Here is a 23,495-nt window from a genome sequence, read left to right as displayed (position 1 = left end):
ACCTGGCTTCAGTCTACACTGGTTGACAAGGATTAAAACAATGCTACTTTGGTCTGTGCTCTCCAGAAGTTCCTAGATGATGCTGTAGCACTAACTGCCCAATGGAAAGGCACCCTGTTTCCTTGAAATGAAAGCACTACCTGAGTTTCCCCTGCATTTACTGATCCCAACCTTCCAACCAAACCAGCAAAACTATGTACTGCACGGGATCTATGCCTGAACCTGATGCTGGCCCTAGATGCCTACTGCCATTGTGCTCCTTTCTGCCTGCCTACTTCTTACCTGTCCTTTTAGTCCTGGTCCCATTGGCCTGTCTGAATTGCTCTTTGTGGATCTGAGCCTCTGCCAAGGTTCTACCTGTACCTGATCATAGCTTTCACTCAATACAGGCTTGATCCCAATGATGTTCTGTGGGACACTCTCCCTTGAACCTTCACCCCAAGTCCTGCCTAGCAGGCCTTAGATCTGAAAACTACAATGTGATGGCATGGGTTTTGCCTCTCACATTATGATTTAAAGACATGGGGTTGGATCCATACCTGAGAGGAGTGGAACTCCACTTTTTGAATGCATCTGCAGGGGAAAGTGGGGAGGAGATAATTTATGCCAGTTTCTTATTCCCTTGCAGCCTTCTATACCTCCTGGCAAAATAAAATCTGGGGGACTCTCTGGAACAATGTGGGAGATTGTGCTGGGGGTTACAGAAGCAAGGGCAAATTTGGCAAAAATTACTTCCCCTTTCCACCATTGGAGACTCCACTGAATCTGCAACATTGTAGATATAGAATTCCATATATCTATAGTAAATTGACTCCCAGAAGGTGAATCCATCACTGATATATACAACAATGTCCTATATAATCGGAAGGTAAATTGCAGATGTTAGTAACAATGACTCATTATATCACAGCTGAATTTATCTGAGGTAGTATCAGAAACACCCTCTCCACAACTCCAGCCAGCTATCTCAAACACCAGCTATCTCAAACACTCTTTCCACAGCAGTGCCTCACTGTATCAGCAGCAGCAGCAGCCCATTTGGTACTGGTCAGCTGTATGAGTCATGCCTTCTCTTGTGGCAGTCCCTGTTGCCCTCCCTTCTCCCAGTAACAAACAGAATCAACTCCCTCCTTCTGTTCTTCTGAGTTTGCCAGCATATACAAAAGATGGAAACTTCCCCACTCCCATTTAAAAGTTGTGCCATCCCTTGTGCCATTTTCATATTCTCTATTATGCCTTGCTGAAAAGCAAAAAGAATTCTACAGTGGTCAGTAGCTGAGAGCAAGCTGAGAGCAAGCTACGAGGTTCCCTTGGCTTGCAGCACAGTGAAGCACTTGTATAAATTGTTCCCTATAGGTGGGGCAGGGCAGGAAGAACAGCTGTTGCTAGGCAGAGTAAAAGACACTAGCAAGAGCCACTGAGACCAGAGCATGGATGGCTTGGCTTTACAGCCAGTTTATATTGGCAGCTCATTGACTTTTTAAGTGCCTCCTGTCTCTTAACCATAGCTAAGGAGTTTGGGTATCATGCTAAGCTACGGTTAATATAAACCAGCCACAAATCTTGATCAATGAGCTCCCATTAACTATAGTTAGTAAACCATAGTTAAGCTGTGTTAAGCCCGCATTTGAACAATCAATTTTAGCTATGGTTAACTTAATAATGATTTATAACTAATGGGGCAGTGTGATGTGTGAACAGGGCCATAACTAAAATAGCATCATCCACACACAGGAGAGTAGTATCAGCTGGTTCAGCGGAACCCTTAGGTATGAAGAAATACAGAAAAATAACCTATGGGGATTTTTTAAACACCAGAACAAACCAACAGAATGTTGAGTGTCTGCTGAGTGGTAGGAGGGAATAAAAGGCACAGGGATGGAACAGAGCATCTTGGGAAATGGCAGCACTAACAGGCTGAACATGAACACTCCATACTGCAAAATTTTGTTGCAGGCCCCCACTTGGTGATTTCCTCCCCCTTCATAAACAACAATATACAATCACAAATATTAATTGGTACTAATATTTATAAGAACAAGTCTGGAATCTACACCAGAACTTAAGCAAACCTGAAGTTGTTTTGCCATTGCTACAAAGAAGTCAAGCTTTCCATGAAATATTGCCTTAAAAGTAACCAAATACTCTGGGTAGGATTCAGTGCCATGCTCTTCCAGTCATTCCATCAAGTCAGGGTAGAAGAGAGGCAGGCTTTTTTTTCTGAATTTTTGTTACTCCAGCCTCAGGCTGGCACTGCAGAGAGGCTCAGATCAGATCTGTCTCCAGCTGCTTGGCTGACTTAGGATGCAGTGGACTTAGGATGCAGCTGTCTCCACCCTGACCTGATTACATCCCATTTTAGGGCATTACACTAGCAGCAGCAATAGCCTATTCGCAGCCACTACATCATCAACAAGTTCAGAATCTCTGTTGTATCCTAACCCCCTCCAGCATCATGGTAAAGATTGCTCTGCCCATCTCCTAAAATATCAATCTGCATGCTTTTATATATCTAGTGAAGAAAAACATTCTTTACTGCTGGTATCTTTGTTGTGTACCTGGAATATGGAGCAACAAACTGGAAGGAGTGTGACTTTTTCAGATCATGTGTCAATCACCCCAAAATCTTTATGTTAATACCCCCAATATGAGCTACTTGCTATTAAAGTAAAATCCTGCTAACGAGCTACCTCTTTTTCCTCAATGCTATAAAAAACATATTTAGACCACCATGTGTTATAATTCAAACACAGTTTGGAAAACAGAAACAAAACAATATCTGCACTTGTTTATCTCAATAAACATCTTAACTGTTGTAATTAGAGGAGGTGATATTATCAACACATTTATTATCCTTGCTGTCTAAGGACTAGAATGACTGTCTCTGCCATTCATATAGCTAATAGATATTCAAGGAGTTCCAGCTTGTGTTTTCTACTCCAGGGTTATGTCATTACAGGTGGAAGCAGTACTTCCCTTAACTGTTGTACAAACAGCACTTATACGTGTCTCCTTATGGTTTTCCAGCCTGTGTATGTTTCATAATGAACAATGCAATAAACATGGAGCGTTCACAGTGTTAAATCATGCTCCCAGTGGGAACAGTTTGAATAACAAGGTAAAATTATCACATTATAATAACTAAATATGCATCAGGCAAAAGCATGCTTCAATTAATCATCAAAAGTTTGCAGTGTCATTTTAAGTCTTAATTAAGAAGAACGTTTCGTTGCTCTTCCCCCTCCCTCTTTCAATCTGAAGTGAATGAATAAAGCCAGTGGAAATCTAGTATAACTAAATTGTTCTCATATCCTCTCCCCACACCCACCCTGGCTTTATTTTCCAAGAAGATTATCAGCAATGTGAAAGCTTTAGGCCTATGTTATATAGAGACAAGAAACTTTCAAATTCAAGAGCTTATCTCTGTTTGTTTGCTTTTAAGAAAACTGCTAAGAGCTCACAGGAATGAAGAATTTGGTTTTTTTGTCTCCCTCTTTTAAAATCAGATATGGTTTTGTCAATTTTCAAGGTAGTAAATATTACAAGAAACATATTGACAGGTTTTATAATGTTGCCTATTTCTGAGGTGTCTAGTATTTCCTGTTATATATTTGCCTTAAGGCTGTTTTCATGTGGTACCGGTAGTTTAGCTAGCCACCAACAGACAGCTCTGCACACTACAGCATGATGGGAGCCATCTCATCACAGCAGCAAATGAGAGAGGAAGCAGCAGTGGGCAGCCCAGGCAAGTCACAGAGGAACAGTCACAACAGGCCAGAACATCTTCTCAGCTGCTATCCCACTCTGCTGCCACCACTACAGGCCACCTCACTGATGTTTTCTCAGCCTCAGCAGCATATGGCAAGGAGGAGGGGGCAAGGGGTGCTGAACAGTTCCTCTTATCCCTCCTTAACTCCCCATCACCAAATGTATTTCTCTCCCTGGGCTCACTTCAGGTGTTGGAGACAAGACTGAAGGAAAAATGGCACCAGGAACTATTGCAGGGAGGTAAACTGCCAGTCCAGGAGGGGTGGGATTTAGTACCGCCTGCCTATGCACCCATAAAAGTCAGAACAATTTCTGTATGACAGAGGAAGAACCACATCTTCTGCCATTGCATCTGTATTTTGGACCCAGATCTCCTAGATTTAAATCTAGTTCTTCATATTTATTTATTTATTTGTTAGATTATTTATATAAACCAAAGGTCTCAGGGTAGGTCGCAGTAAGTTAAATAAAAAGCAACGTCAATATAATAAAATCATCAAAGCTCAGCAAAAGAAACTGTATGTGAGACAGCCTTCAGCTTTTGTCTCACTGCTCTTTCAAATTCAGTGGCTGTGTAAAATGTCTTGAACTGGCATCTAAAGACAAACAGTGTGGTTGCTAGTCAAATTTCAAGGGGCAGTTAGTTCCAAAGCCCTTTGGTACTGCCATGGCTCTCCTACACAAATCTCAACTTCTATGTAAGACTCAATTTCTATGTAACACTCCTTCAAGTATTGCTCATTAATTCCCACCCGCCTCATTCCTATCTTTCTGCTTTTTATATTTCCCCTTTTATACCAGTATGCCAACCTGAATTTCACCTATATAGCTGACAAGATTGGTAGATTATATGATTCCTAATTTCTTTCACAAAGCATTAACAATGCTCTTTGCTACATGTTGAGTCTATATTAGGTCTATTTCTCCCTTCATTTAAGTCAATAGAGTGCAACAAAACTCCCAACAACTTAAACAGATACACATTTGAGCCTGCTGTTATATAAATTCAGCAATTACTGGAATGTATACAACAGTAAATAATAACATAGCAATTAAACACCCTACTGTAGCCATAAGAGTTACTTTTGCAGTTTATGAAAAACAGCACCCAATACAAATGAATCATACCTCATATAAACCTCGAGAAATGCCACATGGGAGAGAATTGCTCCAGATAAGAATGTCACGAAAATATAAAACATTTCAGCACAGTCTCTCTAGGGCATATATATTTGATCATATCAAGACCTTCAGAGGCAATAGACAGGATTTCAATCTGAACTGAAACACAGTTTTCCCTAGATGAGTTCATCAACATGACAGGCACATGATATTAATATCACTACTATGGTTGTTTAGTTACATGCTTGATATTAATCCTGATAATCTTCCTTTATATTACTTAAATACTTTCAGACATTCTTTAATGCACTCTACCGCTGAAACACCCAACTGAAGTGAATAGAACTCATACCAATCAATCACTTAAAAAATTACTGTATGAATGCATAATTCCTTTGATTAAAAGAAATCTCATGGAATTTGCAGGACATTATAATCTCACACGTAACATCAGGGAAGTTAATAAATATGGATGTGGTTGCTATTGCTCAGATCTGAAGAGGTATCCCAAGCAAAGCCTTCATACAACCTGTCTGCCATATTAGGCTGCAATTGAGGCTAGCCACACAACCATTAACTATGTGCATCAACTTTCATCGTAAGTTGTTGGGGTTTTTTCCAAACCTGATAGAGAGGTGACTAGAGGAGCTGCAGCTTGTAGGACTTAGGTGTAACATTACTCAAAAAGGCACAGGATTCTTCTACGTGTCTGGAACTATTGTTCCTAGATGAGGACCACCTAGCCAAAATTAATCACTTTTATGCAGCATGGATTTCAATGAGAGAATTAAGCTTGTGCCGTGATCTCTGTAATTGAAATCTATGACACCTAAAACTGCACAGCTTTCACAAATCATTCCTGTTGGACCATAGGAACACTTATATTATATTATATTATATTATATTATATTATATTATATTATATTATATTATATTATATTATATTATATTATATTATATTAATTATATTATATTATATTATATTATATTATATTATATTATATTATATTATATTATATTATATTATATTATATTATATTATATTATATTATATTATATTATATTATTATACTAAACAGATCATTGCTCCACCTAGCTCAATATTGTCTACACTGTCTGGCAGTAGTTCTCCAGAGTTTCAGACTGGGATATTTCAGAGTCCTAAGTGGCGATATGATGGATTGGATTTGGGACCACTTATTTATTTTAAAATATTTACAAACTGCTTTATACTTAAAAACTGCAAAGTGGTGTGCAAGTAAAAATCATAAATACAAAATAAAATGTAGGTTTGTGCAACTTTTCTGTGCTGTGGCTAAAATAATGCTGCTAATGATTCAGGGTAATTTTACTCCTCCTCTGGCCAAATCATGATGTCAACATCCCTTACCCCTGAGCTGGAGCAGGACACCAACAAAGCCACATGTCTCACTGTTAAGTAGAGCTTCATTTAACCCTTAAAAAAATTACTGCTTTGCTTGGGAGAGGAGGGGCCTCCAGAGCTCTTTATAACTCTGCAGGAGGTATTAGGGACAGCTTCACCTTTGCCCATTGGAGGGCATCATTTTGCAACACAAACAAGTACAGGGAAAAGTAGCTCACGGGGCGAAGCTGCCCGTGTTTAAAAAAATGTACAAGCAAGAATACACACCACTCAGAAACATCTTAATTATTTTAAGATAAGACAGAGCAAAAGACTAACCCCCTGTTCTCCCCTTGAAAATATGAAACTAATAGGGATTTTGAAGTTTTAGTTGGCATAATATTAAGGTATTACCCTAATATGGATTATAGAGGAAAGTGAATCCCCACAAAAGCCCCTGGACTCCGGAGGGGCTCCTGTGCCAGCCAATTTTATCTGCTTCGGGGGGCGGGACTTATACCCATTTTTTAAGATTCCCCATAAGAGTATATGAGGAACACAAAGCTTTGTTTTATACTGAGTGGCTTGGAACCTGAATTACAGATCAAAACGAACAGAGCAACTCAGAAATAGCTTCAGATTTTCTAAAAGCACAGATACAAGATGAATCTTGGGGCCCTTGCATATCCCTAACAAACACACCTTCACACCTTGACAAGTATCACTACTCTGAAAAGGCTGGAGTGAACAAAGACATTTTTAGAAAATGCCTGCTAAAATATACTATATATCCCACTGTGTTGAAATCATTACCCATCTAAGTTAGTTTCAGGTAAGTCCTATTGAAATCAGTGGGATAATTCAGTTATTACTTAGACTGCAATCCTAAGCATATCTACTCGTAAGTAAGTCATAAGTGATGCTATTCCCAGATAAGTGGGTTAGGATTGCAGCCCTAGTTCCCATGGGAATCAATGGGATCTAAGTGCAACTAATTTAGTTTGGCTCTAATCCAATGACTTTTTAAAAGCACTTAGCGAGAGAGACCGTTAAGGGTTTCCATGTTTCTGCAATTCTTAATCAATCATTTATAATTGTAAATAGAATATTTTATAAGGAAGCAGTATCTAACAAGAACAGAACTTCTGCCCGAGGTCATTACAAATTAAGTAATTTACCTGCTGGTGGCTTTATGAAAGGTGGTGGAATTAATGGTACAATAATGGGTACATTCCCATGCTCCTTCAATCCTGCTGGTGAGTCTGAGAGTCCATTTCCTGTGGTAAGACCCGGATAGCCTGCGTTTATGTTGTAGGATGAAATAACACTGTCTTCAGGTAATTTTGTTTTTGGCAAAGAATTTTCTGTTTAAAAAAAAAAGAATACATATAAACATATAACATATAAAAACTGCTAATCAGATATACTTACTTGGGGACCAACTAACTCAACATGCCTTCCTTTTGGCCATGAGGCTTGTGGTGTGAAGAGTGCATCCTGCAACCATTTGTAAACTAATACATAGTGATTACAGTGGTACCTCAGGTTACAGACGCTTCAGGTTACAGACTCCACTAACCCAGAAATAGTACCTCGGGTTAAGAACTTTGCTTCAGGATGAGAACAGAAATCGTGTGGCGGTGGTGTGGCGGCAGTGGCAGGCCCCACTAGCTAAAGTGGTACCTCAGGTTAAGAACAGATTCAGGTTAAGAACGGACCTTCAGAACAAATTAAGTTCTTAACCTGAGGTACCACTGTATTCTTAGATACTGAGGCATATGAGGGCCTAATTCCTTCCTGCCCTTCATAAGCTGGAGGTGGCCAATATGATGCCTTCCAAGTGTTGTTGAACTCCAACTCCCATCAGCCCCAGCCATCATGGCCAGTTATCAGGGATGATAGGAGTTGTGGTCCAGCAACATCTAAACAGCACCACACTGGCTACCCCTGAAACATGTCATCTCATTAGAACATGACGTTTTCTTTGTACTTCTGTTGTATCATGTGACATTTGAAACCACTAATGAATCAGGCAGGATATATATATGCCCTTTATTAAACAAGCCTACTTTGAACTTTTTGTCCCTCCTGCTAGGTCTCTGTGGTGTTTGCAAAGTCACTTACTGGCAGGTGTCCTCTCAATCTGTGCCACTGGGCTACTCTTCCTGTCTACTTCCCCTACTCTCTTATACAGTAGTGTTCTGCATATATCCTTTTACAACTTTAATAAAAGAGAACTATTTTTAAAGTGAATATGCACAGTTTTAAAACCCTCATCTAACTCCTTGAATTCAATTATAATCTTTTAGGTGGTGGTCTCTGTATCTGTCAACCTACCAGAGTCTTAAATCGGTTATAATACGTAGTTAGTTGTACTTCCCTGTTGATAGCTGATATATTTTGCATCTCAAGGAGCATGGGATGAGATGATCTGTCTCCCATTCACTTGGGGGGAGGGAGGGGAAGAGAATCTGGGCCCTCTCCGACTTGAGCAAGATCTTCTGTTTCCCGAAGCTGCCTCCTTTCATTCTGTTCTGCTGGTTCTGAGTCTGCTACGGCTCAATGGTTTCAACACAAATGTCTTCTCAAGACTTGGAACCTCTGGGTCACCACATCAAATAAGGGTATGCTCTTCTAAATTAGGACCTCAGCTTTCCTGTCACTCTGTTGGCTTTATCCAGACATGCTCATCCATGTGTACTTTGGGTAGGTCCTTCAGCTGGCTGGTTGTAGTAACAAGCCTTTCTTCATTTCTGTTCTGCTATAAGTTTAGCTCACCTGTTGTGGCCCTCTGGCTGTAGTATAGGCAGCAAAGTCTTTCTCCTTTGACCCATCAGTCCCTTTGCTGGACTCCTATCTAAGACTAGCAAAGTTCTGTTCCAGAGATCCGGAATGGATCAGTTCCCTTTTTTCTGGCTTTGATCAAAATTCTCTTAACCATTTTGATGACTGATTCCGCCTTTCCATTGCTTTGGGAATACACATGTGAATGCTACAAACTCTTCTATCACAGATTGTGGCCCCTTATCCAAGACTACAGTATCTACTATTCCAAACCAAGACAAACAGCTCTTTAGCGGCTTCATGACTGACTGAGGTTTAATATCTAGCACTGAAGCCCTCCAGAAAACTGGAATAACAGTTGAGCATTATCAATAATCATTCTCTTACCATGTTCAAACTGTACACCCACTTTCCCCCCACTTGGCTTGGTACTTCTCTTGTTGCCTGTTCCCAGGTGAGCTACAGATTTCACATGGTTCTCTGCCCCAAATCTATTTCTTTGTTTCACATATATTGACACATTTTCCACCACTGATAGTCAGTAGCATGGAGTGGCATTAAGGAAACCTAGTAAATTATGACATCATGTTATGAGTTACGTTTTACAGGTAGACAGAACAGAAGGGATCAAGGACATCGAAGTGTGCTGGCCATCTTTAGCAGGAGCACACATCTACCATAATGCCTATTTTGGCCCAAAATCTCACTAAATCAATTGGTACTTATTCACTAGTAAATGTACTTAGGACTGTAGCTTTAATTAGAATCATCATTCAATAAAACACTGAAGTAAAACCAGTCTTTAAATGTAATAAATTCTTTAAATGTTTTCAATCACACCTTAACTATACCTTAACCAAGCTTGGATCCCTATCTACAGAATACAAAAACAAATATACATACTTAATCCACTGGCATTAACATTACCGTATCATAATACCGTATTAATAAATAAAGCTAACAATAAAATATTATCTCAGGGAAAATAGAATTCCTTAGTACATGCACTCATTTTTGTATTCCTTTTATTTCCCTTTAACTTGGATTCAGCTTGCGGCAATTCATTACAATTGCTTTTGCACTTTTCTTTATGACTGCACTCTTAAAATGAGCTCTCACTTTGAATCATAAAAACCATTTACTTTTTCTATGTGTATTCTGTAAAATGAATACTGCTTCCAAGGTGTCCAGTGTCCTCATTTGTAACATGAAACACATAACATGGACCATATGTTTATAATGATATAATTTAAACTGGGTGAAATATTCTATATGAAAACCGTTTTCTGCAGATAAAGTTTCTGAGTTACTTTATTGATTTTGTGTGGATGGTGACCTCATTAAAACTAAATATTGTGAAAAGTGCATACATTTTTGTTTCTCCTTTTCAACACACACACATACTTATAGAATGTTAAATACTGCCCACAATATCAATAATTAGTGCTGAGCCAAAATTATTGGCTTGGTGATCCTATAGAGCAAAAGTGGGGGAGGGATTCATGAATGTGAAATGTGCCCAGAAAAAAACTCCACATGTGCCTTTCAATTCTCTTACCTGTGGCAGTCTGCAACCACCACAGCCACAGAAGCAGAGAGGTGTAGTGCAGACTGCCAGAGAAGGGAAGTTACCAGACTGAAGAAATGAAGAGCATAGCCATATGTGCTGGTGAACACCAAGCATTCTATGTTAATGATTACTGCTGCTGGTCAAAACCTTTAAAAGCACAGCCTGGCCACATGGAACAGACCAAACAGACACTACAAAAGGTCTACTTCAATGCCCAACTTTGGGCAAGTGAGTATTGTCTTAGTGACTAAAATATAGGCCCCCAACAGGTTGATCTCTAAATGCAAATAACAGAAGGTGCCCCCAATGGGGGAGAAAACCTGAGGTGAGAGATTTAAAATGCCACCTTCTGGTCCTCTTTTCTGTCTCTCTACCACTTACTTACTGCCATCTACAGAGGATCTGGCTGGAGAAGTGTTATCTGCTGCTGCAGTAATCAATAATTACTCTTTTTTGCTTTTTAAAATGTTTTTATTAAAGATTTTATTTGGTTACAAGAGTACATACATCGTCCCAATTTTAAGTTCATAAAGTCCTTTCTGCAGAACAGTCATATTCGATGTGGGACTTTGATGTTGCATATAGTAAAAGGTTGGGGGGAAAGAGAAGTGGGGAGAGATAGCGGGGGGGGGGAGAGAAGGGGGCAGTAAACTTTCCTTCTTTTACATAATGTATGTGTGAGGTTTCTGTGTCAGCGTCACATGGGTAGGTTCTCTTTTTATTCATTATTGATCCTGCACCTCCCTCATCGCTTTCCAGGTAGCCCTCCACCTGGTGCACAACAAGGACTTTCCCGTTCCCAGTACAATGCAGACTATGGGCAAGAACTACAGCAATAAAGCAGCAGCAACCAGCATACATTCAGCTGATGCTATGTGAGTCTGCTACCTTCTTATTCTCATACTACTTCTGTGACTTTGCAATTTGCTTGATAGCAAGAGTGTGCACTAATCACAATATTTGGTTTTGGCTACAAATCAGCACTGTGGAAAAAGAACCCCTTACAGTCCAAGTTGCTTTGCAGATCACCCCATTCAACTCAAGGTCCATCCAAGACTGCAAGGGGAAACCCCAAAGGGAATGCGATTATTGTTTATTTATAATGCAGCAGTTATGCCCACCAGTACTATTTCATCTATGATCCACTTGTAGTGCACAAATGATTGCAAGGTGTTAGCAAGAACTGCAACATGTGGAGCCACAGTTCTAAATTTTACTTCCAGCTGATAATGGAACAGCATTGTCTGTGTAGCAACCTAAAGCCCGAGTGTAGAAGCACCTGAAGTTGAAGTAAGGAGTCAAGGAGAAAGTCGGAGTAAAATAGAATTACACACAAATGAAAAGACTCTGTGGGGGGTGGAGGCATAGATGTGGGCAGGCAAAGGAAGCTTGGAAGACTTGGAACTCTTGACCAGAAAACAGCAGCAATGTTCAACACAAGACTGCTTTTTCTCATGATTTTTCAACCCATTGGCAGCTGCTTGAATGGTGCCTTCAGGAGAGTTGATTATTTCAGCAAGAAGTACTACTGTTGCAGATTTATATATGCACAACTGCTAGTATTTTATTCAGTTTTGTACTCTTTTGGATTTTGTCTGCTAGAAGTCACTGGCATGTGAAGTCACCTTTAAAACTGATAAAATAAACAAGAAAACTAACATATTTGATCAAAGGGACATTAAATGTCATTACCTTTGAGAACAGAAATGTGCTGTCGGCTCTCCCCATCTGCGGGGTAGTTCCTGAATTCAATATCTTCTCCATCTTTTAATTCAACCTTATCATAGCCATACCAGCCAAGGAGCTCATTCATGGTGTTTTCTGCAAAGTTCTGAAAGAGAAGAATTGCCTATTTATTTATGCAATCAATAATCATTTGGAACTTAGAGATGAATGCATAAATCGAAATCTATTTGCACCGTACCGTGAAATAGCAGGCTTGTCCCACCTCCTCTAGACTAATGTTCATTTATCAAGTCACGTACACAGACTGTAATGCATTTAAATCTTTGACTGACACATGTAATTATGACAGACCTTCACAAATTTGCAATTTGAGGAAAAATATGAGGGGGAAGAAAGCTATTTATCATTTTTTGTACAAGAATTGATAGTCAGTGATATTTTTAGCACATATTTTTTCCACAGCATTTTATATCCTGTGCTACCATAAAACGTTTTAAAGTGCCTCAAGAAAGCGGCCAAAGAACAATGACTGATTTACTAGTGCCTGAGAAACAATTCAGCTATGTTACAGCCATTCAAATTGGCTACCCTGAAGATGACACAGAAGGGGATGAAATACAGGCTTCTCCGCTTGCTGGTGGGGCCCTCAGTACCTCCCCCTCTGGGCCCCCCCCCCGAGGGTGTAGGTTTCCCATGCAATACTTTTTACAAAAATAATGGAAGTATTAATTAAGAGAGATTGATCTAACACTGGAAAAGGCAATTCAAACATGTCACAGGCAGCAGAAATGGCATAGAATACATGTGCATTCCGATAAACAGCACCACAATACAGTAGAGCAAGCAACAGTGAATGTAATTGGGAAGAGATGAGCATTTTGAGTACAAAGCCAGTAAAGACAGAAACAATTAATTACAAAAACAGTGAAAGAGATATAGCAACAATATGAGATTAAAAGGTGCCAGTGTTTGTATAATCTGCAGCAGATGTAACCATTTTTTTTTCCAAAATATGCCTTGGAAAGTGCATATGCTGGCTGCAGAAGGATACTTTGTAAGCAAATAATGATTTAAAAATGCAGTCACAAAAGAGACCCCAAAACACAAAAGACTGAACCATTAACTTAACCACTAATGACAAGTATATGACAGGTGCAGGAACGCAGGCAAGTCTAATAATAATAATAATAATAATAATAATAATAATAATAATAATAATAATAATAATAATAATAATAATAAATTTTATTTATATCCCGCCCTCCCCAGCCGAAGCCGGGCTCAGGGCGGCTAACAACAATAAAACAGTACAAAAGTACAACATAAACAACATTCTAAAATCATTCATTATAAAAATTAATTAATTCAAGCCACTGGCAACCATTGGGCCAGAGCTCTGCGAAGATTGCCGAGGGAGGGAGTCAGGCTGTGCCCTGGCCAAAGGCCTGGTGGAACAGCTCTGTCTTGCAGGCCCTGCGGAAAGATGTCAAGTCCCGCAAGGCCCTGGTCTCTTGTGACAGAGCGTTCCACCAGATCGGAGCCACAGCCGAAAAAGCCCTGGCTCTAGTTGAGGCCAGCCTAACCTCTCTGAGGCCTGGGGCCTTCAAGATGTTTTTATTTGAAGACCGTAGGTTTCTCTGTGGGGCATACCAGGAGAGGCGGTCCCGTAGGTACGAGGGTCCTAGGCCATATAGGGCTTTAAAGGTTAAAACCAGCACCTTAAACCTGATCCTGTACTCCACCGGGAGCCAGTGCAGCTGGTATAGCACCGGGTGAATGTGATCTCGCAGCGAAGACCTCGTAAGGAGTCTCGCTGCAGCATTCTGCACCCGCTGGAGTTTCTGGGTCAGTCTCAAGGGCAGCCCCACGTAGAGCGAGTTACAATAATCCAGTCTGGAGGTGACCGTCGCGTGGATCACAGTGGCTAGGTCAGGGCGAGAGAGGTAAGGAGCCAACTGCTTAGCTTGGCGGAGATGGAAAAATGCCGCCTTTGTTATAGCTGCAATCTGCACCTCCATGGAAAGGGAGGTGTCGAAGATTACACCCAAACTCTTAACGGACGGTGCTGGCACTAATTGCGCCCCTGCAAGAGATGGGAGTTGCCCCCCCAATCCCATATCGCCCCGTCCCAGCCACAGGACCTCTGTCTTCGAAGGATTTAGCTTCAACCGGCTCCCACGTAACCATCCAGCCACAGCTTCCAAACATCTGGTCAGTGTGTCTGGGGCCGAGTCAGGATGGCCATCCATCAACAGATAGAGTTGGGTGTCATCGGCATACTGATGACAACCCAGCCCAAAACTCCGAACAAGCTGGGCGAGGGGGCGCATAAAGATGTTGAAAAGCATCGGGGAGAGTATCGCACCCTGAGGTACTCCACACACCAAGGAGTGGCGCGATGACAATTCCCCCCCAAGCGCCACCCTCTGTCCCCGACCAGAGAGAAACGAGCGCAGCCATTGAAGGACTGTGCCCTGGATCCCCACGTCGGCAAGGCGGTGGTCCAGAAGTTCGTGATCGACCATGTCGAAAGCTGCTGATAGATCTAGAAGAATCAGCAGCCCCGACCCGCCTCGATCCAGCTGTCTACGAAGGTCATCTGTTAGGGCGACCAGAGCCGTCTCGGTCCCATGACCAGCGCGGAAGCCGGACTGGAATGGATCCAGAGCCGATGTTTCATCCAGAAACCCACCAAGCTGTTCAGCAACCGCTCTCTCAATCACCTTACCCAGGAACAGAAGATTCGAAACCGGGCGGTAATTGGATAGATCTAAAGGATCTAATGATGTTTTCTTTAAGAGCGGGCGCACCACTGCCTCCTTCAGTTCCCCTGGGAATGTCCCCGTGCCAAGGGACAAATTGATGATATCCCCCAGGAGGGCCCGCACCTCGTCTGGACACGCTCTAATCAGCCAAGACGGGCACGGGTCGAGAGGACAGGTGGTGGGCTTTCCAGCTCGGAGGAGTCTGTCCACATCGGCTGGGGATATCTGGTCGAAGTGGTCCAATACTGGACCCGAGGACAGTCGAGGGGCCTCCAGTTCCTTTATTGTATCCAAATTGGCAGGGAGGTCATGGCGGAGCGACAAGACCTTCTCCGCAAAAAAGCTCGCAAATGCCTCACAGCCGTGTGTCAATTTGTTATTTAAATTTGGCTGTCCCTCAAGGGACGTTAAAGACCTGATTATACTAAATAATTGCGCTGGGTGAGAGCTAGCGGATGCAATGGAGGCCGAGAAGTATGACTTCTTAGCAGCCTTCACCGCCATCTCGTAGGTTTTCATAAAAGCCCTATAAGATGTTCTTGAGGCTCCGTCACGGGCACCCCGCCATACTCGCTCTAGCCGTCTGAGGTCCCGCTTCATTTTCCGGAGCTCCTCGGTAAACCAGGGAGCCCGGTTTCTGCAGGGTCGCAGAGGGCGCTTAGGTGCGATCTCATTGATGGCTGCCAGGAGCTGGGCATTCCAGCCCTCAACAAGCTCAGTCAATGAGTCGCCAGGGGGAGCAAGGTCCCGCAAGGCTTGGCGGAATCTCTCAGGGTCCATCAGCCTCTGCGGGCGAGCCCAAATTGGCTCGCCACCTAAGCAGGGTGGGGGTGGAAAGTCAATCCTGGCTTTCAGAGCGTAGTGATCAGACCATGGCACCTTAATCGAAGGAGACATGATCACATCTATACCGACGCCAAAGATCAAATCCAGCGTGTGGCCTGCTTGATGTGTGGGGCCCGAAACAAACTGGGAGAGCCCTAGTGTCGCCATGGAAGACACCAGGTCCAGAGCCTGTGAGGAGGGAGTGGCATCAGCATGGATGTTGAAGTCCCCCAATACCAATAGGTTAGGGAACTCCAAGGCCCAGCCGGCCACCGCCTCCAATAGGCCTGACAGGGTGGCTGCTGGTGCGCTAGGTGGCCGGTACACCAGCCAGACAGCCAAGCTCTCCTCGGAGCCCCACACTAGGCCAACACATTCGATGCCGGGGATCGATGGCGATGGTAGAGCCCTGAAAGGACAATCTTCCCGGATTAATAATGCCACCCCTCCCCCCCGGCCCACAGTCCGCGACTGGTGGAGGACAGAGAAACCCGGGGGCGCCATCTCTCGTAAGGTAACTGTTGCCCCTTCGCGCACCCAGGTCTCCGTCACACAAGCCAGGTCGACCCCCTGCGAGATAAAGAAATCTCGCAGGGTGGCGGTTTTATTGCCTATAGACCTGGCATTGCACAGCACCAGTGACGGAGGTGAGTAATCCTTGCTCACCCTACCCTCGTCCCTCGGGATGGGGCGCAGATTGGAAAGGGTACGAGCGTATCCATATCTTGATCCCCTTCGCCTGTAACATCTGCCCCCACCGCCATACCTCCCTCGCCCCTCCACGGTAGCAATCCCAGGCCTCATGCTCCAAACAAATATACAGAGCTATAAGTAAATACTAAATAGTCAAAAGTGTCTTTAAAATATTTAACTAAGGAAGAATCCCAGTTCCAGGAGACTGTGCTCTGGCTGTTACATACAACAGAGGGAAAGAAAATGCCGACACTTGCACAGTAGCCAGAATAAAACATCAGTCACAGACCTAAAGACTTGTGAAGACCTTAGTTCTGTGAAGAATTTTTTTGAAACCTGTACTTAATTACTGGTCAAGGATGTCTCTCAGTGAATTCCAAAATAGGATTCTATGAAGATGAGGTACCAGTGATGCATGGCATGCGGATTAAGCACTCACTACAAGCTCTAAGGAAGAGTTTCAAAAATGGCAGCAGAAAGGATGAACAAATGAATATTTGTTTAATTTAAAATAGTTAAAAGCAAAAAAATAGAAGTAAACTAAATGGCTTTACTCTCAAGCAATTTCAGAGAAGAAAGCTGTAGAACTAAGACTGTGCATTAGCTTCTGAGGTGTTAAACACAAAGAAGGAACTTTTTACTATCTTTCAGGGCCAGTGTGGTGCAGTGGTTAAGAGTGCTGAACTAGGACCTGAGAGACCAGGGTTCAAATCCTTATTCTTCCATGAAACTCGCTTGGTGACCTTGGGCTAGTCATTGTCCCTCAGCCTAACCTACCTCACAGGGTTATTGTGAGGATAAAAGGGAAGAGAGGGAGAACCACAGATATCACCTTAAGCTCCTTACAGTGGAAAGGGGAGATACAAATGAAATGAATAAATAATCGATACAAGTAATGAAAAGCGGCAAGTTCTTTAGCAAACCAGATGAATCAATTGGATTTTGGCAAAGTGCACCAGACAAAAATAATGGTCCAGGTTCTGTACATGTAACATACCCTTTGGCAGATAGTGGTGTCTAAGATTGTTCTTTGGTCTATGTGCAGTAATTTAGAGCACACCATGGGTCTAGAAGGTGTAAATAACTGATTATACATACATGTATACATGCACTACCAGCAAAAATCAGCATGGAAAGAATTAAATGTTTACTAGTAATTGCAAGAATGAACCATTTGAAGACAAGCAAAGCAAAACAGCAATTCTAAATCTATAGCTAAATTGGTTAGAGCATGGTGCTGATAGCACCAAGGTTGCAGGTTTGATCTCTGTATGGGACAATTACATAATCTTGCATTGCAGGGATATGGACTAGATGATCCTCAGGGTCCCTTACAACGCTACAATTCTATGATTCTAAATAGCACCTATATTTAGGTAGATGACTAACATGTGATGGTATCTTACCAGATGAATCAATCCATTGTGAATATGCCAAGACTAAAAGATAAATAAAGTGGTTTAAGAACTTCTAGCTGTGTTGAATTATGCCAGCAAATTCGTATCTAACTTTCCAGGTCATACAGCACCGCTGTGACACACCTTTTCTGCATGGGCATGGAGGCCAGAGCATAGATGACTTAAAGCAGACCCTGATAACACACCCAACACTGCCGTATTTTGATTCACCAAGAGAAATCATACTTTCCATAGATACCTCAAAAGGCATTACAAATTATTATTGAAGAAGCATGGCACGGATTAGATGCCACTTTCCTACAGTTAAATAAATAAAATAAAATAAAGTAAGGTAACGGACCCCTGAACGGTTAAGTCCAGTCAAAGGTGACTATGGGGTGCAGCGCTCATCTCACTTTTCAGGCAGAGGGAGCCAGCATTTGTCCGCAAACAGCTTCCTGGATCCTGTGGCCAGCATGACTAAACTGGTTCTGGCACAATGGAACACCGTTTACCTTCCTGCCACAGCAGTACCTATTTATCAACTTGCATTGGTGTGCTTCTGAATTGCTAGGTTGGCAGAAGCTGGGACAGAGCAATGGAAGCTCACCCTGTCATGGGGATTCGAACCACCAACCTTCTGATCGGCAAGCCGATCAGGCTCAGTAACTGAGAAGGGAATGCTGGTCCTGGCCACTAGGTTTATGATTTTCTTTATTATCGCAGCTTCAGTGAAACTGCAGTCCATCAAAATACACTCTGTATGATTAGGATGACAAGGGGCTGTAGGGTGGAGGAGAAGAAGAAGAGGAAGTCTGATTGCACAAGCTTACATAAGGTTGCATTTCAATCACTTTCTAGAGAACTTGTTCCACCTATAAAAGCTCAATCTGATAAATCATAACAAATATCAAACATTCATATAAACCAAATAAATGCTTAACGCCCCATTTCCCCAAATTTATATCATAGATAGAACTGAGATCATCAAAGATTAAATGCTACTCTCAGTTATACAAGAAATAAATAGGGGCTTACTTTCTACTTTTTACGTTACTCTGAATATATATTTAAAGCAATGGGTATGTGTCCCAAGAAATCAGTCGTAAGAGCATGCGCATATTACAATAATTACCTATTGGACATCTCAGTAGTATTTGTAAAAGCCACACAAATTGTGGTCCCCACGGTCATGAGGAAGAAAATACTACACCATGTGCATGGACGTGTAAGAATGACCACATCTCACAAGAGAGCTAAAGTAATTGTATTCTGGTCACAGATTAGCAGATCTATTTGTGAGGAATTGTAGCATGTGTAAGCAATGCCAAGATTTTCACAGGAAAAAAGCAATACCACATGAACAACTAGCAATTCATTAGGATAAAACTGAAATTGATTTGTTTAACCTAACAGGACTTAAACATCTGTTGGCAATGGACTGAGTAGTTTATAAATTTTCCAATATAGCCACTTTTGTACCCAATGCTGTTTGTCCATAGATGGAAGGAATCTGTCAGTGGAACAGTGGAGGGAGGGAGGCCTGTGTAAAGCAGCTGGTACCCGGCAGGGGCCAGCTTAACACACCTGGGGCAAGTGTACCCAGCTGCCCCCACATGGGCCTGGAGGAAGACAATTGTGTACCCCACAATGTCCCCCTAAATCTGCTTCATAAGGTTTCTCAACCTTCTAAGAACATTTAGGGGCCTGTGGGGAGAGGGAACCTAAAATGTATTTCCTTCTTCATTCCATTGATGGTTTCCTTCCCTTAGTTAAAGAACAGCATTGAATGCCACTCACAGGTAGATGCCACACAGCAAAATATTGTTTGTACTTCTACAAACCCTGGGGTTTCCCCAACCATAGTAATACCTTCTCCTTGTTTCCCAGTGGCCCCACTTCAGTTGCAGTCATGCTGGTACTCAGCTGATAACTTCACTATTACAAGGAGTGATGCAAAAATTACTAGGCACCCAGAAAGTTAATAGAAATGTAATAACCTTTAGCATATAGACCATTAGGCAGGGCAGCTCTTCAACATAAATTTTGTTCATTGTTTCATTGAAATAAACATAGGCTGTAAGATCGTTGTACCACTGTGTTCACCCACTGTCAGGGCATCAGGAGCAGAGGCACAGGGGAGAGAGGAGATGGAGAGCGAAGATGAGGGATCTGAGGGCAGGGTAGGGGAGTATGGCAGCGAACCGAGAGATTCCATGAGCTTCTCCAGCGAATCAGAAGATTCCCAGAAGGAGGCACCTATGGTCAGGGCAAGGGGGGTCCCAGGGGGGACACACCAAAAACGGGGGGCCAGCGGGGACTCCCAAAGCAGCAGCTGGAGATCAGGACCAGCTTCCTCACCAGAGCATAGTGGGGGGGAAGAGTCCCAGGTGTCAGGGGCAGCGTCTCCTCCAGCAGGGAGAGAAGATGAGTCGGGACTGACCACGCCTCTGTCGGAGAGTGGGGGAACAGAAGGGAGGTCAGGTCCAGCTAGCCTCACCGAAGGGGGAAGCAGTGACAGGAGCAGTGTAACGGTCAGGAGGAAGGTTACCGGCTGGGCGCGCACGCCAAGTTCAAATGTACAGGCGCGCGGGACAGCAGAAAACCCGGATGGGGAACCAGGTCCTAAAGCCCGCTGGAGGCAGGGGGAAGAATCAGGGGACTCAGCGTCAGAGGAGTCCAGGAAGGGCGAGACCCCAGCTGACAGGCGGACCCAGAGGAGGAAAGAGCAAAGGAAGAGGTGGAGCAAGGCTAGAGTCTTAAACTGGTGTCTGGGGGGAGGAGACCCAGACGGAGCTTCGGCGGTCTAGAGTTTCAGACGTAGAGCTGCGCGCTGCTGATGTGAAAGACAAACTGAACTTCAATAAAGACTTTTGTATATAATAACGAACTGGCGTTGGTCCTTTGTGAGCTGGGACCTCGGGCAGCTCTGACACCCACCAAATTTATCTGGTGTGATTACCAGTAACTTCCTATGGGCCTGTTTTGAAGCTAGTTCTGTACTGACTCAGCAAAAAGAGGACATAGCTCAAGAAAAGGCCCATTCATGTCCAGTAACTTTAAGCACTGTTTTCTCCAGATGTTCTACAGTTAATAAAGCATATGTCCTTAACTGACCTCCTTCATTGAGAAAACAATATCAATCCCAGGATTTCAGCAGGAATAACATGCTATAAGGGTACAAAGTAAATTACTATTTATGGCTCAGCCTAAAGCCTTGGGATATTGTAAGAAATTAATCTTCCTATGGTGTAATCTACTCTGAACCCTCAAGAAAGGGAGGAGGACCACACTTAATAAAGCTGGTTCTTAAAACAAGTATTAACATTTAATTTTATTTATTAAACAAAATGTATATACTGCTTGCTTGTTTAAAATGGCCTTCTAAGCAGTTTGTAACAACACAGAATAAAACATTGAAAGTTAATGATTAAAAAACAGTTAATATCTGTATTAAAAATATTCAAAGGATGATAACAATCAGCAGTGGCTTAAAAACAACAACAACATGTAATTTCTACATGTCTGGATAAGTTTGTCTAAGCAAAAATGTTTTATGCAGGCACCAAAAAGAGTAAAACAAAGGTGCCTGTCTGCCTGATGTCAATAGGGTTGCTGCACAAAAAGATAATCTCTCTGCTCTTGTAAGAAATCTAAGTGGCACCTGTAACAGTATTGGTTCCATAGATCAAAGTGGTTGAGGAGTGGACATATACGGACTAAGGCAATCCGACAAGTAAACTGGTCCCGAGCTCTTTTATATGCTAATAGTAACACCTTGAACTTGTCCTGGTAGTAAATCGGCAACCAGTGCAAATCTCTGAACAAAGGTGTTACATGCTGACAGTGTCACTCCTGGCAGCAACCGTGCTGCAGCATTCTGCACTAATTGCAGCTCCAGATGAAGCACAAAGGAGTGCATTGCAACAATCCAACTCAGTTTACTACAATCATACTTTGGCCTGAAGACACTTTCCTGCTGCAGGCTTCCAGTTTTGGAGCTGTAGGTGCATGCCAAATCTTAGCTCATGAGTAGCCTCATTAACATTACTGGCACCATGCAGATTCTTAACGTTAAACGTATATTTAGGAACATTGCATGGCCAAGGCTGTAGTTGTTGAAAGACAATGTTTACACATAACTACATAAAGCAGATGTATAAAATAAATACAAATTGTATTCTACCATCAGCAACACTTTTAGCAGCAAGATAAATAAGCCTTTTGCTCAAACAATTAACAGCCCTCTCACCACTATTCTGTGACGTGCAAACTTTCCCCAGAGTGTCTCTTTCAATGTCCTTGTACAACTTCAAAATTTAAATTGTGCTAATCAGTGAATACAGGCAACACCTAATCACATGATAAGGTTTTCCACCATGTGGTTGCTTGTATACACACAAAGGTGGTATGTATCTTCATGGTTAAATTCATATTTCTTTTCCGAGTGTGGTTATGTATTCTGAAAGATTTTAATCAGGAGTGGAGTACCTTTTTCAATCTGAGAGTCACATCCTGCATGCACAGTCTTCCAGGGGCTGTGCGGCAGTAGTGGGTAAGGCCAAAGGGGGAAATGGGTGGGGCTACATGAAAAGTAGGTGGGGCAGTAGACGTGACTCTTACCTGTGTACTATAGGCTAGATTCCACCCATGCAAACACCAGAGGTTTCTAAACACCTATGCCCATTTCTCCATCCAGGTAAGCAAGTGAAATTATCACAGTCCAAGGACACATTCCAGCCACACCAAATTACTCAAGGAAGGAGTGGGGCAGGACTGTTGGGGGGTGTCCTGGGAAGAAGGGGCATGGCCAGGGGAGAATCCCAAAGGCTGGATACAGAGGCCTGGAGGATCACGTTTGGCACCCATAACTGAGGTTCCCCAGCCCTGATTTAAATGATAGTCATTCTGTTCACTGAGGTTTTGCTGAGGAGCATTTTTTTAATGAGAAACTTTACAGTCATGTCTCTGAAGTTACTATACTCTTTGTGAACATTATGGGGGGGGGAGTTGCCTTAGAGCTTTTTGTTGCAATTGTGGTTTGCTCACATGTACATACAGGCAGTGACCGTTTTAGGCACATCCGATTTCTGCACAACTGCACACGCATGCATTGCACTGCACCTAGAAGTGACCTGAAAACATCATAAAAAAGGATGGAGTGGGGGTGGAACAGGGTGTTTGCAGGCTTTTTCAGTGGTGTTTCAAATATACGCAATTTCACTTAAACATGCAGTGCCTTGGAACATAACCTCCACATAAATTGGGAGTTGCCTATACCACAATGGAAACAAATTAAGGTTAAAAGAAAAACTAAAATGATGTTCATTTTGCTCTTAAAATTCAGTAAAGGACTTCACAGATTTAAAAGCAACACAATCTCCTAATTTTTTTGAAAGAAAGAAAGAAAGAGAGCAGAGATTAGAACAGATTAACCATCAGTTTCCCTAAACAAAGAACTAGGAAACAGTGTTAAAAGACTGCAAAAATGCACAGAGGAACAGGTAGAGCCTTCACTCCAT

The 23,495-nt window shown here is 42.4% G+C and overlaps 1 protein-coding gene across 4 annotated transcripts in view; it reads right to left on the bottom strand.

The window, feature by feature from the left end:
* Positions 1-23,495, bottom strand: part of SOBP (sine oculis binding protein homolog) — a 149,349-nt gene that overhangs the window by 113,122 nt on the left and 12,732 nt on the right. For 3 of the 4 annotated variants that reach the window (XM_081186566.1, XM_081186564.1, XM_081186567.1), the window contains exons 2-3: positions 12,300-12,438; positions 7,432-7,617 (exon numbers count right to left, since the gene is read on the bottom strand). In XM_081186566.1, coding sequence (XP_081042692.1) covers positions 7,432-7,617; positions 12,300-12,438 — 325 coding nt within the window. The remainder of the gene's footprint in view (positions 1-7,431; positions 7,618-12,299; positions 12,439-23,495) is intronic. The other variant, XM_081186565.1, reaches the window with a different exon arrangement.

This window comes from Podarcis bocagei, assembly GCF_964188305.1.
Source record: "Podarcis bocagei genome assembly, chromosome: 3".
Taxonomy (NCBI): domain Eukaryota; kingdom Metazoa; phylum Chordata; class Lepidosauria; order Squamata; family Lacertidae; genus Podarcis; species Podarcis bocagei.
This window is presented reverse-complemented; position numbering and strand designations above follow the sequence as displayed.